Source organism: Aptenodytes forsteri, unplaced genomic scaffold (assembly GCF_000699145.1).
Source record: "Aptenodytes forsteri isolate BGI_AS27 unplaced genomic scaffold, ASM69914v1 Scaffold53, whole genome shotgun sequence".
NCBI lineage: Eukaryota > Metazoa > Chordata > Aves > Sphenisciformes > Spheniscidae > Aptenodytes > Aptenodytes forsteri.
This window is the reverse complement of record NW_008795909.1, coordinates 5,090,469-5,103,722: the sequence shown is the minus strand read 5'-3', so window position 1 is coordinate 5,103,722 and position 13,254 is coordinate 5,090,469. Positions and strand designations below refer to the sequence as shown.

The 13,254-nt window shown below is 47.4% G+C and overlaps 1 protein-coding gene across 1 annotated transcript in view; it reads right to left on the bottom strand.

The window, feature by feature from the left end:
- MAGI1 (membrane associated guanylate kinase, WW and PDZ domain containing 1) overlaps positions 1–9,133 on the bottom strand; it is a 322,237-nt gene extending 313,104 nt beyond the window's left edge. The window contains exon 1 of the mRNA XM_009284383.2: positions 8,930–9,133. Coding sequence (XP_009282658.1) covers positions 8,930–9,050 — 121 coding nt within the window. The 5' untranslated portion in view covers positions 9,051–9,133. The remainder of the gene's footprint in view (positions 1–8,929) is intronic.
- Between the last annotated feature and the right edge of the window lie 4,121 nt (positions 9,134–13,254).

Here is a 13,254-nt window from a genome sequence, read left to right as displayed (position 1 = left end):
CCGAACGGCCGCCGCTCTCCCAGTCGGAGGGCTCGCTCTGCCCATTTCACAGCAGGATCCCCACAACACGTCCATATCGCACCTCAGGTGAAAATCCTAAATCAGCCAACTTCTTATAAATGTACTATTTATGCCAGACACTGGTGCCAATCTGGCCAGACAGCTGGGACGGGTACCAAGGCTCCCGCAGGTGCCTGTGCGGCAGCTGACATCCCCACCGGCTGGGGCAGAGCTGGCACGCCGACTTGCACGTCCAGCTACAGAAATATCCGCTTTTAGCATATCTGCCTTGTAAATGACGCCATTTCCCCAGGTCTTCCCAATCTGCAAATATGCCCTTTTAATTGAGCTGGGACTCAGGGAGGTGTAGAAGCAGCCTAGTCACACTGAAGGTAGACAACTGAAGACCAGTGTTACCAGAACCCCAACCTCAGGGGCCCACGCAGAAGCCGTCAGCACAAGCACAGGTAACACAGGTGTGATCCTGCCCTCTCCTTTCTTCAGGTCTCCCCTGGTGCTCACAAGAGCTGTGATATCAGGCTGGTTCATTTTACTTTGAAATTTAGCACAGGTTATTAAATTTAGCACACCTGAAGAGGCAACAGCAGGTTGGCCTGGAGGCTGATGGAGCTGGGCGGTGGAGGTGAGGTTTAGCCCTGAGCAGGAGCCACACACCTCTCCCAGAGGCCAGGGTCACTGTCACCGTGGGGCACTGCTGGGCGGTGATGTTGGGGATGGAGGATCTGGTGGTACCAGGCAAGGACCAGGCAGCCTCAGGCTTCACCACAAAGCAGAGAGGGATCAATGTCCAGCTCTCAAAAAACAGGAAATTCAAAGACATTCAATTGAAATCCAGTCTTTCCTTACAAAGGCCCAGCAAAGTAGCCCAAGAGGACATGCCAGTCTCCACCAGAATGGCTTTGGTCTCCTGCTGGTCCATACTGGAAAGGACAACATGGGTTGTTCACGTTTTAAATTTTCAAGCCAGACAGGTACAATATATTCCAAGGAAGAAAGATTTCTGGTACAGTGAAGGAAGACCATACACAGTAAAAAAAAGCATCCAACATTGGGGAAGGGCCCTTCAGAATTAGCAATCCATAAAAGAAGCTTTATCAGAGTATAGAGATTCCCATATGGGACTGGAAATAGGTTACACTGGGAGAAAACTTTGGCCATGTCAAGGTTTTGGGGGTCTTTTTGTTTTTCTTGGTTTGGTTTTTTTGTCATCAGCAGTTTGATTCTTTTGCTAAAATCTATAATCACAAGAGACCACCAACCTTTTCACAGTAAATCAGACCTTATCAGTCCCATTATGCCTGCCCCTAAGTACCTCCAGTCTACCCCATCCACTATGTTTCTTACTGAACATAAATCCTCACCAACATACCCCCACCATCCTGGATACAGCCACATCTGCATCATTTGTCACCACCCCATCCGTTACTTCACCTCCCGACCTGGTGCTGCCCCCCCCAAGGCAGCCCCGCAAAGTCCCCGCATGGGCAACCTCCCAGCCGCGTGCACAAGGACTTGCTTTTGGGACTGCAGCACAGCTCAGAGCCACCCAACAGGACAGTCCACGCTGTGATGACGACGAGGCCACCCAGAGAGACAGGAAAACGAGGAACCTCCAGGCACCCCGAACAGCAAAGGTGCACAGTGCATCTCTAGGTACCTGCATTCACAGCGTTGACGTCAGCAGCTTGGCAAAGAGCAAAATCCATGTTTCCCCAAAGAAGCTACTTGAAGTTCTCCAGGATTTTGCCTTTAAAAAGTCAATCACTGCAGTGAATAAAGTTTTATCAAGTGCAGCAGAAAATAAACTTCAAAATATAATCGTATGCACTTGTACTAGGAGCTTTAAAAAAGCCATGCTGTTCAGCACACCAGACTGCTGCAACCTACCCAGTCCCGATACACTCAGTTCTGAGAAAATACAGCACTGAACTTCTCCTTAACGACTTCAGTGCTGCCAAGACTGATGATTTTCACACCTATCTGATGGTTTTCTAAAAAAACTCGGCTCCTGGAGTCATGTGATAAAGTAGAAATATGCACTTTTATTAAGCAAAAGGCTTTCATATCATCGTTTTTGCCCAGGGAGCAAAAAAAAAAAAAAAAGAACCTTTACATTACAAAACTGGAAAAATCCTAGAGCTAAAAGACCCTTCAACAGTTAACATTGCTTTAAATTTTGGAGGGGGAGGGGGGGGCACTAAATAAGCTAAAATTATTTTTAGCTTATTTAGGAGGGGGAGAGGTGGCACGGCAGCACTGCCGGGAGGGAGTCAAATCGAAGGCGAATCCCAGGCCAGCTCGCATCACCGGCTGGTGCTGAGCCTCTGTATTTGTAAGAGGTTTCTGTGGAAGTCAGAGGGGCCAGTTTTGGCCACAGCCCCAAGCAGATGGCAGCCTGAGCAGAGCTGACAGAGCAGCTCCGGTGGGAGCAGCTTGGAGGCTGCTCCGAGCTGCGCTGGGCACAGACCGCCGGCTGACACTCATTTGCTGTTCTCCCACCCATTTATTGGGCTGTCCCGCACGAGGGCAGCTAAGTCCTTCCCACACCTGAGGCTGAACTTGCCACCCTCCTGCCCCACTTGACCCAAGACCCCTGAGTCCCGGGGAATCTGCAGCTGATTCACTTGGTGGCTGCGGGCAGGAAAGGACCAAGGCTCCTCCATCATCTCCTGATCTGCATTCGAGCCACCTCCAACACTGCAGGAGAGTCTTGGAGAGGCAGTTTGGAAACCTCCTCCTCCTCACGGCGACAGGACCGCTGAGCTGCCTGCTACAGGAGTTTGCCGCTCCTCCAGCGACAGCCGGATTCTTCCCACAGCAGAAGGTGGCTCCAAGCACTCCGTGTCCTCACATCAACTCTTCACCCTGTCTCATTAAGACGTTCCTCTGTCTCATTAAGACGTTCCTCCCCACTGCCCCCTCCTTGCTGTTAACCTCCGCGAGCACTAATAGGCTCCTTTGTAAATTCAGTGCAGATTCAGTAGAGCTCGGTAGGCTTGAAACGCTAATATTCTCATGCATATACAGAGAAGCAAGTTTTATTCTAAATAGAAGTGGCAGCTTCTAATTTAACACGATATAATTGGACTGCTAGGCACAACAAAAACTACCTATTTCCCATGTAGGCGAACAGTCTGTTATAATGCTGTCTCAATGTGCAATTTCAAATAAAGGCAACCAACTTCTGCATTACACGGAGAACGCATGGGTTCCCTTTGCTGCTAACCCCTTCTGCTGGGGCTCACTCCCCGGCAGCCCAGTTGTATTTTTTTACGGATGAAATTCCACTCCCTCTGCTAACGCCATCAACCAGTCGCTGAGAGCAAGAATTGCATTAAATTATTTCATCCACAGTCAGGCCGCCCGTGGGGGCAGGGGCGAGGGAGCGGGCGGAGGGGAGGCAGCCAGGGACCAGAATCCCACATGATCCTAAACACATACAGGGCTTCTCATCTGCTTTTTAAAAATGCTTAGTCTTCTTTATACATGTGTCCATGTATTTATATATGCATATACATATGCACACATATACATGCACCCCTATAAAATGCAGATTTAAATTATGCACACTGTCACTGCAGTGAATAGTCAGTGTCTTGTGCACATGTCACCAACAGACCCAGCAAAGCTCCGACAGCCCCACAATCTTGGTTGCAGCCGGTGGGCTCCTGCAAGCCCCCAGGGGCACTGCTGCTCTGCTCCCCAGGCAGGATTGGGACCTGCTGCACCCCACATTGCACCTTTTCCTTGCTGAAACGCAGGAAATCCAAGCTTTCCACTTCTAGGCACTGGACCCCAGTCTGAACCTGGCACAACCTCACCCCAGCGGGAGACATCCCCACCGCACAGATCCAAGCACGATGCACGCAGCTTTATCCGCTTTATTTTTCAACCTGCTGAATGGCTAGAATATGTTTAGCTGTTACACATGGACCCCAGATCCATAATCCCGCCTTCAGCAGCTGTTACATTCGTTGTGGTATTTACAGCAGATGTTACGGCTCCGTAAGAAGGTAAAACAATTGAGACTTCCGAAATTGGGGCTGCAGGGAGGCGAAGCAGAGCCCAACCCCTGCACCCAGCTGCAGCCGGGCTCAGACAATCGGCTGCGGAGGCAGCACCAACACATGCGGTAAAGAGTCACGTCGCAGCATACAGCAGCTTAAGGAAATTTCAAATGTTACCACAGCGGCATTAAAAAGCTGTCAGCTTCCTGCGAGTCAAGCAGCAGAGGCTGAAATTCAGTGTTTAAAGGATGATTAAATATAAGTGACTTAAATTATACATTCCAGTTGCTGGAACTGACACCATTTAAAACACACCATCTATTCCCCATTTCCTCTGACACTGATTACTATCCACTAAAAGATGAGCATTTTCTTACAGGCACTCAAGTACCAAACTAGGGATTTATAAATTGGAGATAATTAAAAGGTTTTGAATTACAAATAGAGTAAAAAATTTACATTCCGTGGGCCACCTGAGAACACTTAAAGAGTCAAAATGGACATTTTATACCTGAAAACCTGCCTACTCTCTATCAAGGCTGCTAATTGAGGCACAAGCAGCTTGGAGCTATTCTACAGTGGATTCACAATCAAACATTTGCTGAGCTGGTGGACAATCTGAGACAGACTCGGGACCCGTCGTTAATTCTCCCACATGGAGCTCTGTAAGCCAAAGCTCTATTAAGCTGACACAAATAAATTGCCTGTTTCTCCTTGATAAGTATACGGAGCTACTTGCAAGACGTTACCTTTCAGATTTCAAAGACAAGGAGCTATACGATTTTCTTGGCTAGCAATGACGGCGCTTTACCAGGAGCAAGGAGGGGAGACACGAGGGATCGCCCAAGGCCACGAAAACTGGGAGCGCCCCTTTCCCATCCACACAGAGCACCCACAGCCCCTTGCAGAGGCCAGTTGGGTCGGCCCCAATTCCTGATAGACCAGCAGCTCCTTGCAACTGGGGCCACACTGTGGCCTTGCGGTCAGATACCCCAACCCAGAGCACCTGGGTGTTTGCCTTTGCCTCAGACAGAAACTGCGCTGGTGGTGTGAGCAGCAGACACCAAGCTTGTAAGCTTCAAAGCCAACCCTCTGAGACCATTCAGCCTCCTAAAATGGCTTGGGAGGAAGAGTTTTGTTCTTAATTTAGCCTAAAGAACCAGGAGAAACCCACAAAGAGTCAGTGGGATTTTCCAGCTGAGAACAAGCTCTTACCCAGCATTTCTAACCCACAGAGCTCAAAGTGCTCTGCAAGAGTCACCGACCCCTTTCCTTCAGTAGGGAAACTGAGGCACAAGTCAGTCTCTCTTGGGCAGCCCTGGGGCAAGCCAGTTGCGATGCCCACCCCTTGCACCGCCCTGCCAGCCACCAAGGTCATGGTCCTTTCCTTCCACCTTGCTGTGTGCCATTAGGTAGAGACATGCTGCATTTGAACAACTCCTGCTCACCTTCAGGCTGAAACACCGAGCGCCTGCAAGCTTCCTGGGCTTTAGCTGTCTCAAGAGATGACTGATACAAAAAGGCATTAGGACTGGTTGCTTTAGTGATCTTGACATGCAAAGCTTTGATGCATCGCAAAACATTATCCTGGACCAAAAATAAACCTAGCGAGTGATGGTGGAAGTGCTTCAACATCCAGGGGTGATGGCTGGAGCCGTGGCAGGGGGAGCTAGGCCTAGATGTTACAACTTCATCCCCGTTTTACATACCAGAAAACTGAGGCATGGCAAAGAAAAGCAACTTGCTGCTGTACTGAGACCATGAGAGCAAAGCCCCTCAAAATCCTTCCTGCGTTATGGTCTCATGCAGGATGCCTGACTCTCCACCCCAGTGACAATGCACATGAAGGGATTAACACCTGCCAGTATGATGGCAGATGATGGAATTGTGCATGGCCACCTCAGTAACTTCAAAAAAGGTCATTCTAACATGATTTTCCCCCCTTCCCTGAAATTTGCAAGCCAGAAAAAGCAGTATCGATCTCATTGCCTGGCAGAAATAAGATAGAGACTAATTAAGCAGAGAAATCTCAGGGAAGGAGCCTCCAAGGAATCTTTTCATTCAAACAAGGTCCCTTACAAAATGCCAGGAGAAAAAGGGAAAGAAAAAAGAAAAAAAAAAAAAGAAAAAAAAAAGAAAAAAAAGCCTTATTCTGGATCTTCACTGTCAGCTCGCTTTTCCCTGCACTTACAGGAGTGCAGAGCATTGTAGACTCAAAACAGAAGAGGCTCCAAGACACTCAGAGGAGAGCTGTGGCTGCAAGCATAAGACAGAGGGAGAGGAGAGGCAATGCAAACAGCAGCAAATGTAAACAGTGACTCATGACATGCAGCAAATAAACAGCGCTGTAACAGTTTTTGCAATTATAATTCAAACCAAAATAAACAAGAATGACAGTGCAGCACAACGAAAGGGAGGATGACAGTGATGGGAAGGAGGCGTGGGGACTCCATCGCATTCACATCTGTTGCTCTCATAATATTCCAAATGAGCAGCTCCAGAAAGAAACAGAGAGAGGGAAGGAAAAAATGTATGGGACAGCAGCAATTTCTTGTGATCTACGTCTGTGCTTGAAGTTTTCATGACTGCACTGAGAGCAGAATTTATATCCCAAAGCCATGCAACAGCCTACAATGCTGCTACTGGTTTTGACCCTCGGCCCCCGAAAGCACCTCTAGCAACAGAAATAAAAAGTTCAACTCGGTGGGTTAATGAGTAAAATAGGCCTTGTGTGGTGGGTGGATGGACAGAAGGCAACAGTGGGGGGGAGAAATCACACCATCCGCGAAAAGCACCAGTTTGACTACTCCGCAAATCCTCCGGCGAAGCAGATTCACAATTTCTTTGCTATTGCTTCATTACCCTCCTAGTGAAAAGCTCTCCCACCAATCCGCACCTTGAATATTTTTTTCGGGCAAATCAAGGTATTTTCCCCCAGAGGGTACTAAAAGCTGATCATCATCCTTTTTACAGAAATCTTTTATGCGTCAGAAAATCCATTGCCTGCACTCAGGCTTATATTTCCAAATACAATTCCTTCAGCTTTCCCTCTCTGGCCTCATTTGCCGAGCCTTCCATCTGTGCGGTTCTTCTCCAGACTTGCAAGTGTGACCGTTTCCCTCCTGCCTTGCACTGCCCAGCACCCCTCGGTGCAGCGGGAAGCAATTATCAGCCTTGTCTTACACACAATGCCTCTGTAAATGACGACTCAGAGAGAGATTTGACTCCTTTCCTCAAACCTTGGGACGCTGTTGATTTGTTTGAGCTGGTGATCCACAACAGCCCCCATCACCACGTACTACCCTGCACTGCTGCTCCTCCTCTTGCATTCAGTCATTCAGCTCCTGCTCCCTCCAGAGCCACCACCGCACCCTCCTCTTCCCTATACCTCATCATGTTGGTGCCCGACCGGTTTTGCTGTTCACCAAGATGATCTGAAATTCTGTTCCTAAGCCTTAGTCACATCAGCAGCCCCTCTCCTGCACTAACAGGTTATCCCATTAAAGAGGGAAGTTGGACAGATTTCCCTTTTTTTTTTTTCTTCATAAGTCAGATTTTCTTTTGGACCCCCATCCTCCTCCTCCTCTATGCTGTTCGTAAATTGCTCTGCAACTTTTTTGAGGAATCAGGGTCAGATTCTCTGATCCTTCATTTTCTGGGTCTTCCCTTCGCCTCCCATTGAAGGCCTGGAGTGGGCATTACTCTGCTCCTCTTCCCTCCCCACCACATCTCTGGGGAACATCGGCAGCGATCACCAAGGGTTCAGAGCTTCCCGAGACCAGGTTTTCCTCAAGTCATCTAGAACAATCTCACCAAGCCCAGCTGACAGGAGCAGTGGATAATCTCTTCTTTGCCTATTCACATTCCCTTAGCTCCCCTATTCGAAAAAGCTACACGTCTGTGGATGTAATTAGCATTACAGTTTTGCGAGGACCGAAGCAGAGGAAGCACAGAGCACGTCCACCTCTTGCGACCCCTCGTCTCTCCAGCCTTGCTCTGCTCCTCTATGGCCTTTCTCACACATTCCACTCTTTTTGCAAGAACTTCCCCCAATTTGGAAGCCTTCAAATAAATAGTTTTTCCACTAGAGGGCACAAAGACAATTTCTCCTAAATGGAAACTGATGTTAGAAGGATTAATAAAATAGTTACTAGCATCTCACCAAAGGTATCTCAAACTCCAAGACACGAACACTTAATAAATTGAGATGTAGTTGCAACTCTCCAGGTACTACAACAGCACCAAACATCTCTAACATGTAGAGATTAAAAAGCCTTGACATCCAAAAGTGACACTACTCTAACAAAATCTCCTATACAACACTAAGCACTTTATGCAGTGATTTCTACACTGCCCACAACTTCTCGTTAGGCACAGACCACAGTATTAACACAGCACTGCAGACAGAAAATCCATCCTAGAATTTTCTAAGTTGAATGTCTCCAAATTCAGCTTCAAGTCGCTGAACTTTTTTATGCTTTTGTTTCCTCGATCAAAAGTTCTCTACCAGCAAAGATCATCTGTTTGTGGATACTTTTAGATCGTAAGTCACCTCCTGACCCGTCTTGGGTAAACTAAAAAGATTTTAGCCTTTAAGGCTCTTCTATACAAGCCAGCTTTTCCAGCTTTAAAGCTTGTCTTGTAAACTTCTTACAGGTTGTATCTATAACCATGACGCCTTAACCAGTTCCTCACCAAGGAATGGTGCTGGTCTGTAAAAATGTATAAACTCAACACCAAAGTAATCAAGTCAAACATTTGGTTACACAAACCCATCGAGTGGGACGACAGCGATAATTTCAGAGCATTATGTACCTTGAGAGCACCACGGCCCTCAGGGTTCATCAGCCTCCCCAGCCCCACCAACAGCTTCAGGTACAGCACGCCTTGCTTGAACCTACCTTGCCGACTTCTGTAATCCTGACAAACTGCTCTTTCGTGGTCCAAGCTGAGGAGATGTGCAAGCGCTTGGTAGCCCACTCGTGTGCGGGTGCCTACACGCACACCCACGCTCCCCTCCATGACTGGCTGTCCTTCGACGCACACTCACTCCTCCAGCCCGAAGGCAGCGAGGTTTGCTTTCTGCCTACCGCTGCCTGTGGATTTCCACTTACTGGAAGGTTTGGCTTGAACGGAGCCAGCCCAGAGACTTTTGCTAATGGAAGAAGAGAGACAATAGCGATACGCAGGTGCTTCCTCCCATTTAAAGTGTTTACTTGTGCCGCTTAACACAGTGACGCTATTGTGAATTAGATCTGCATGCTGGCTTACAGAGTTCAAAAGGTAGCACGTAACAAAAGGAACCCCAAAATACTGCTTATTAAATGAAATGCTGCAGATTAAGGGGTTTTTTTTTTCTTTCCTTTAAACTCTGCTTCCTTTGCCAATGCCAAGTAAGAGGGTTTTTCCGACCATGCAATAAAAGCAGTTTCAAATGGGAAATGATACACACTATATCAAAACTAAACAAAAAACCCAATGCAAAAGCAACGATTGATCAGTATATCTCCACTGCCTATGTAGCGGCTCCTTGTGGCATGGAAATGACAACTCTGTCAGCTACTAGTGAAGGCTGAACTCAAGACCGTTATAACTGCACGCGCGCCAAGAAAAATCAAAAAGATCAAGAAAGAAGGTAGGGTATAGCTAAGCCACAACACAGAGCTAAGGAAAACATCAGTCCGAAAGAGGAACAAAGGCCTATTTATTTTATGAGATAAAGCAAGCGATTCAGCTGTATTCCACAGTAAACCATTTGGCTTAGGACTGAAACAGGGGGGGGGGGGGGGGAAGCAGCATCTGATTCTAATTTTGTTGTCCTAAGCTTACATGACATGAATCAAGATGTTTACTAGATGTGCCAGGCACTCAAATCCATGGTTGGACCTTGTACATAGGAAGTATCAGATGTCCTGAACATCTTGCAGTTCCCTCTACAGCCAGCGAAGGCTCAAAGACACTCAGCACTTAACAGTAAAATAACAAGTGTCAAGACACTTTTCCTGGTATCTAAATAAACTCAGAAATCCAACTTTATAGACACCGATTCATTAAAATCTCAGTCCTTCCACAGCACCATCTTTTTACTGTTCAAGAAGTTTCAAATAAAATATCCTTATAACCAAGATCCTGCAACTTAAGACTGTACCTCATTTTCGCGTAAAACTACACCACAAAATACCAGATGGGCTGAAACCAATAGCACACACATTCTCATCCAACCCCATTCTCTTAACGTCAAAGCAAACAGAATTGATTCCTTTCATCTGAGCGCCGTATTATTTTGCCCACCCTCCCCAGTCGCTACTATTTTTGATGTTCTTCCATTGATTTTCCTTGGTGGTGGGAACAGACCGAATGGGATTCGGCACTTTACTCTCTGCTATCATCTTCAGTGAGATCTGGTGGGATGATTGCTCAGAGGACATCAGATCCAGACTCCTTCCATTCTCTATCATCAGCAAACCTAGAAATGGCTATTAAAATCCTTCTCTCCATTGCTCCTGTCACAGACATGTGCTAGAAAGTAAGTGGCAAGAGCCGCTTTCATTGATGCAAGCGGCAGAGTAATGCAATGGCTTAAAATTAGCAGGTTAATAATTTTAGAGTTGCTTCCATGCAGCTCAGCAATCCTGTGTCCAGCTTACTGGACTTCTCCTTGAAGAAACGTAAGAACGTAGGCAGATGTGTGCTGCAGCAAACTCAAAACAGCTGCAGCAACTCAAGAACTCAACCGCTGACTAACAGTTTGGACCAAACCCGTTTTACCTGTGCTGAAATAGTCTGTCAGCACTCTCACCCCCCCACACACTCTCCTCATTTGAAACAGCACTAGCAAACAGCAGATGGGCTTCATAACCTCTTAAACCATCGTGCCTGTTCTGCAAACAAATCTCTGGTAAGCAAAGGCTAAATGAGCATCTACAGTCGCCTCTAAGTTACCCACGAAAATGAAGACAAGGCATTGTGTGCACTGTGTTTTCAGGTATGAACTCCAATCTACGGTAACTGCCAGGCAGTCTCTGCCCCAAATCACTCGGCATCACCACATGCATCCCATCCTGAATTGCTCCACCACCCCTTCCAGCAGTCCTGCAGAGGGGGACCAGGAACCTTGCAAGGTGGCAGACAGGAAGACAGCACTCCTGTGTCTCTTTTATTGTTGGTTTTAGTCTTTAGTCTTGCTGGACACAAGCAACCCGTGTGTTTTATCTTTATGGCTCTCATTCTACTGCTGCATGCAGTTCCTGAAGGGACATAGGATGCCATTGCTTTAGAGAAGATCCCACTGAAAAACAATTTAATGCACGTTCACTGAAAGAGAGCATCGGAAAGTAAACAGGTGAAGGTAACTTCATTTACCAGTGGTGGCTTATGGATGCTCAGAGACGCTGAGATTTATGACATACTGCCTTGGGCAGGTGGAAGGACAGTGAGAAGAGAGAAGAAATTCTGGCTGTAAAATGTCTTAAATGCCAAAACCCAAATGAGTCTTTACAAGATCGGTTACCTGTACTCGCTCCGAGGCTGCAAGAAGGGGGGTGGCCAGGGGGGGCCCAAGCCATCACTGAGGACCCCCAGCATCCTCCGGGACAGCAATACAAGCCCAGGGCTTGGTCTCGTCAGGGTGGGCGGAAGGCTGCAGGAAAGCTGCCCCCTCCCCGTGCCGCTGCTGGGCACCGTGTGCCGGTGTGCAAAGCCCCATGCAGTCAGTGGGACAATGGCATTGGGTGGGACAAGCTGGGAAGAACATTAGGAAAGGTTTTTCCAAAGCTCTTAGCATGACAGAAGAGGACAAGTCCTGCCTTACAAATAACAACTACAAGAAAACACCTCTGTGGGGAAACACACTTCTGCACAATCCTGAGCTCTTTTTTTGTTTTAAATGGCTGAGAACAGAAGAAATAATTCACCCCGAAGGACTGTAGCCTGAAAGACCTGAATCTTGCAAGCAGCAATGCACAGAAGTTGGAAGTGAACACAACTGGAGTTGGCAAGAAGAACAAATTAAAGGTTTTCATTGTGGCAAATGAGGCTTTCAAATGGACCAGCAGTAACACGATGTTCAAAACTTTGTTGCATTACTTTTATGATTTCTCCCAGCAGCACGCAACAAAACATATCTGAGCTGTAATCAATTTCTTACAGTTTTATATAAACATTATAGGAATTTTGTCCTCTGTAATACTTCTTGCTCTCAAGGCTGCAATAAATAAGTCAGTTACAACTCCACTGCCGCTTTGCCTCCTATCTCGCCGTCTCAAGTCACTGCTTTTATTTCTTTTAAGCTACCAGTGTAACCACTTTCAGCTTCAACAAACACTTTAAATGTAACCTGTAGCTAAACTCCAGGCAGAATGAAGCATTTTACATTCACAGGGGAGGAGTGGAAAGGAAAAGCTATTTTCCACTGTTAACACCACCTTCCTTTCATCTACAGCCTCTCTCCAGTATCAAGGAAGGGAATTCTGATAGCAAATCTCTCAACCAACAACTCAAAGAGAATTGGGCCTGGGAAGTCCAAGAGACAGTAGTCACTACAGTCACATTTTCAAAAGCTGCGTAACAAGCACCCTGGCCATGGACACATCAACCGATGAGGATGCTAGCACTGGCCCTTGCATGTCGTTGGCAAGCCACCTTCTCCAGTGTCACCTCACTGCTCAAGGACAGTGCTGTGGTTGCAACTTAAGGAGACAGGAGAGGACCAGGATGCTCAACTCCAGGAGGGGCACATGCCATTGAATGTCCGTCTTTTGAAGGTAGAGACCTTCTGGGACTCAAATCGCTCCCCTCCAGGACCACACTTCAGCCTGTCTTCGGGCCCTGCCCAAAGCACCTCACATAGCAGATCCAGACATATCTATCATTCTGGGGTCCCAAGTTGTAGGGACATCGGAGAGGGGAATTACCTGGGCACACTTCAGGGTCAGTACTCGAGGCGAAACCTGAACCGGGCCCATAGCCATTCAGAGAGCTCTAACAGAGCTGTGTGTCACTTAGGCACTGAACTGTCTTGCTTCAAGGCATTGGCTTCCTTTAGTTTATGAAGAAAGGCCGTGGTTTGTCAGACCACAGGTCCACCTACTCCATAGTCCCATCTCGAGCAACAGCAGCAGCGACTGCTTCAGCAGTGCTAGAAGAGTGTGTGGTGGTGCTTCCCCAGAAGAGTACCCCACCTGGCAGAGGCTGTGGCTTGAGGACCACCTGAGCCAGAAGTATTGTC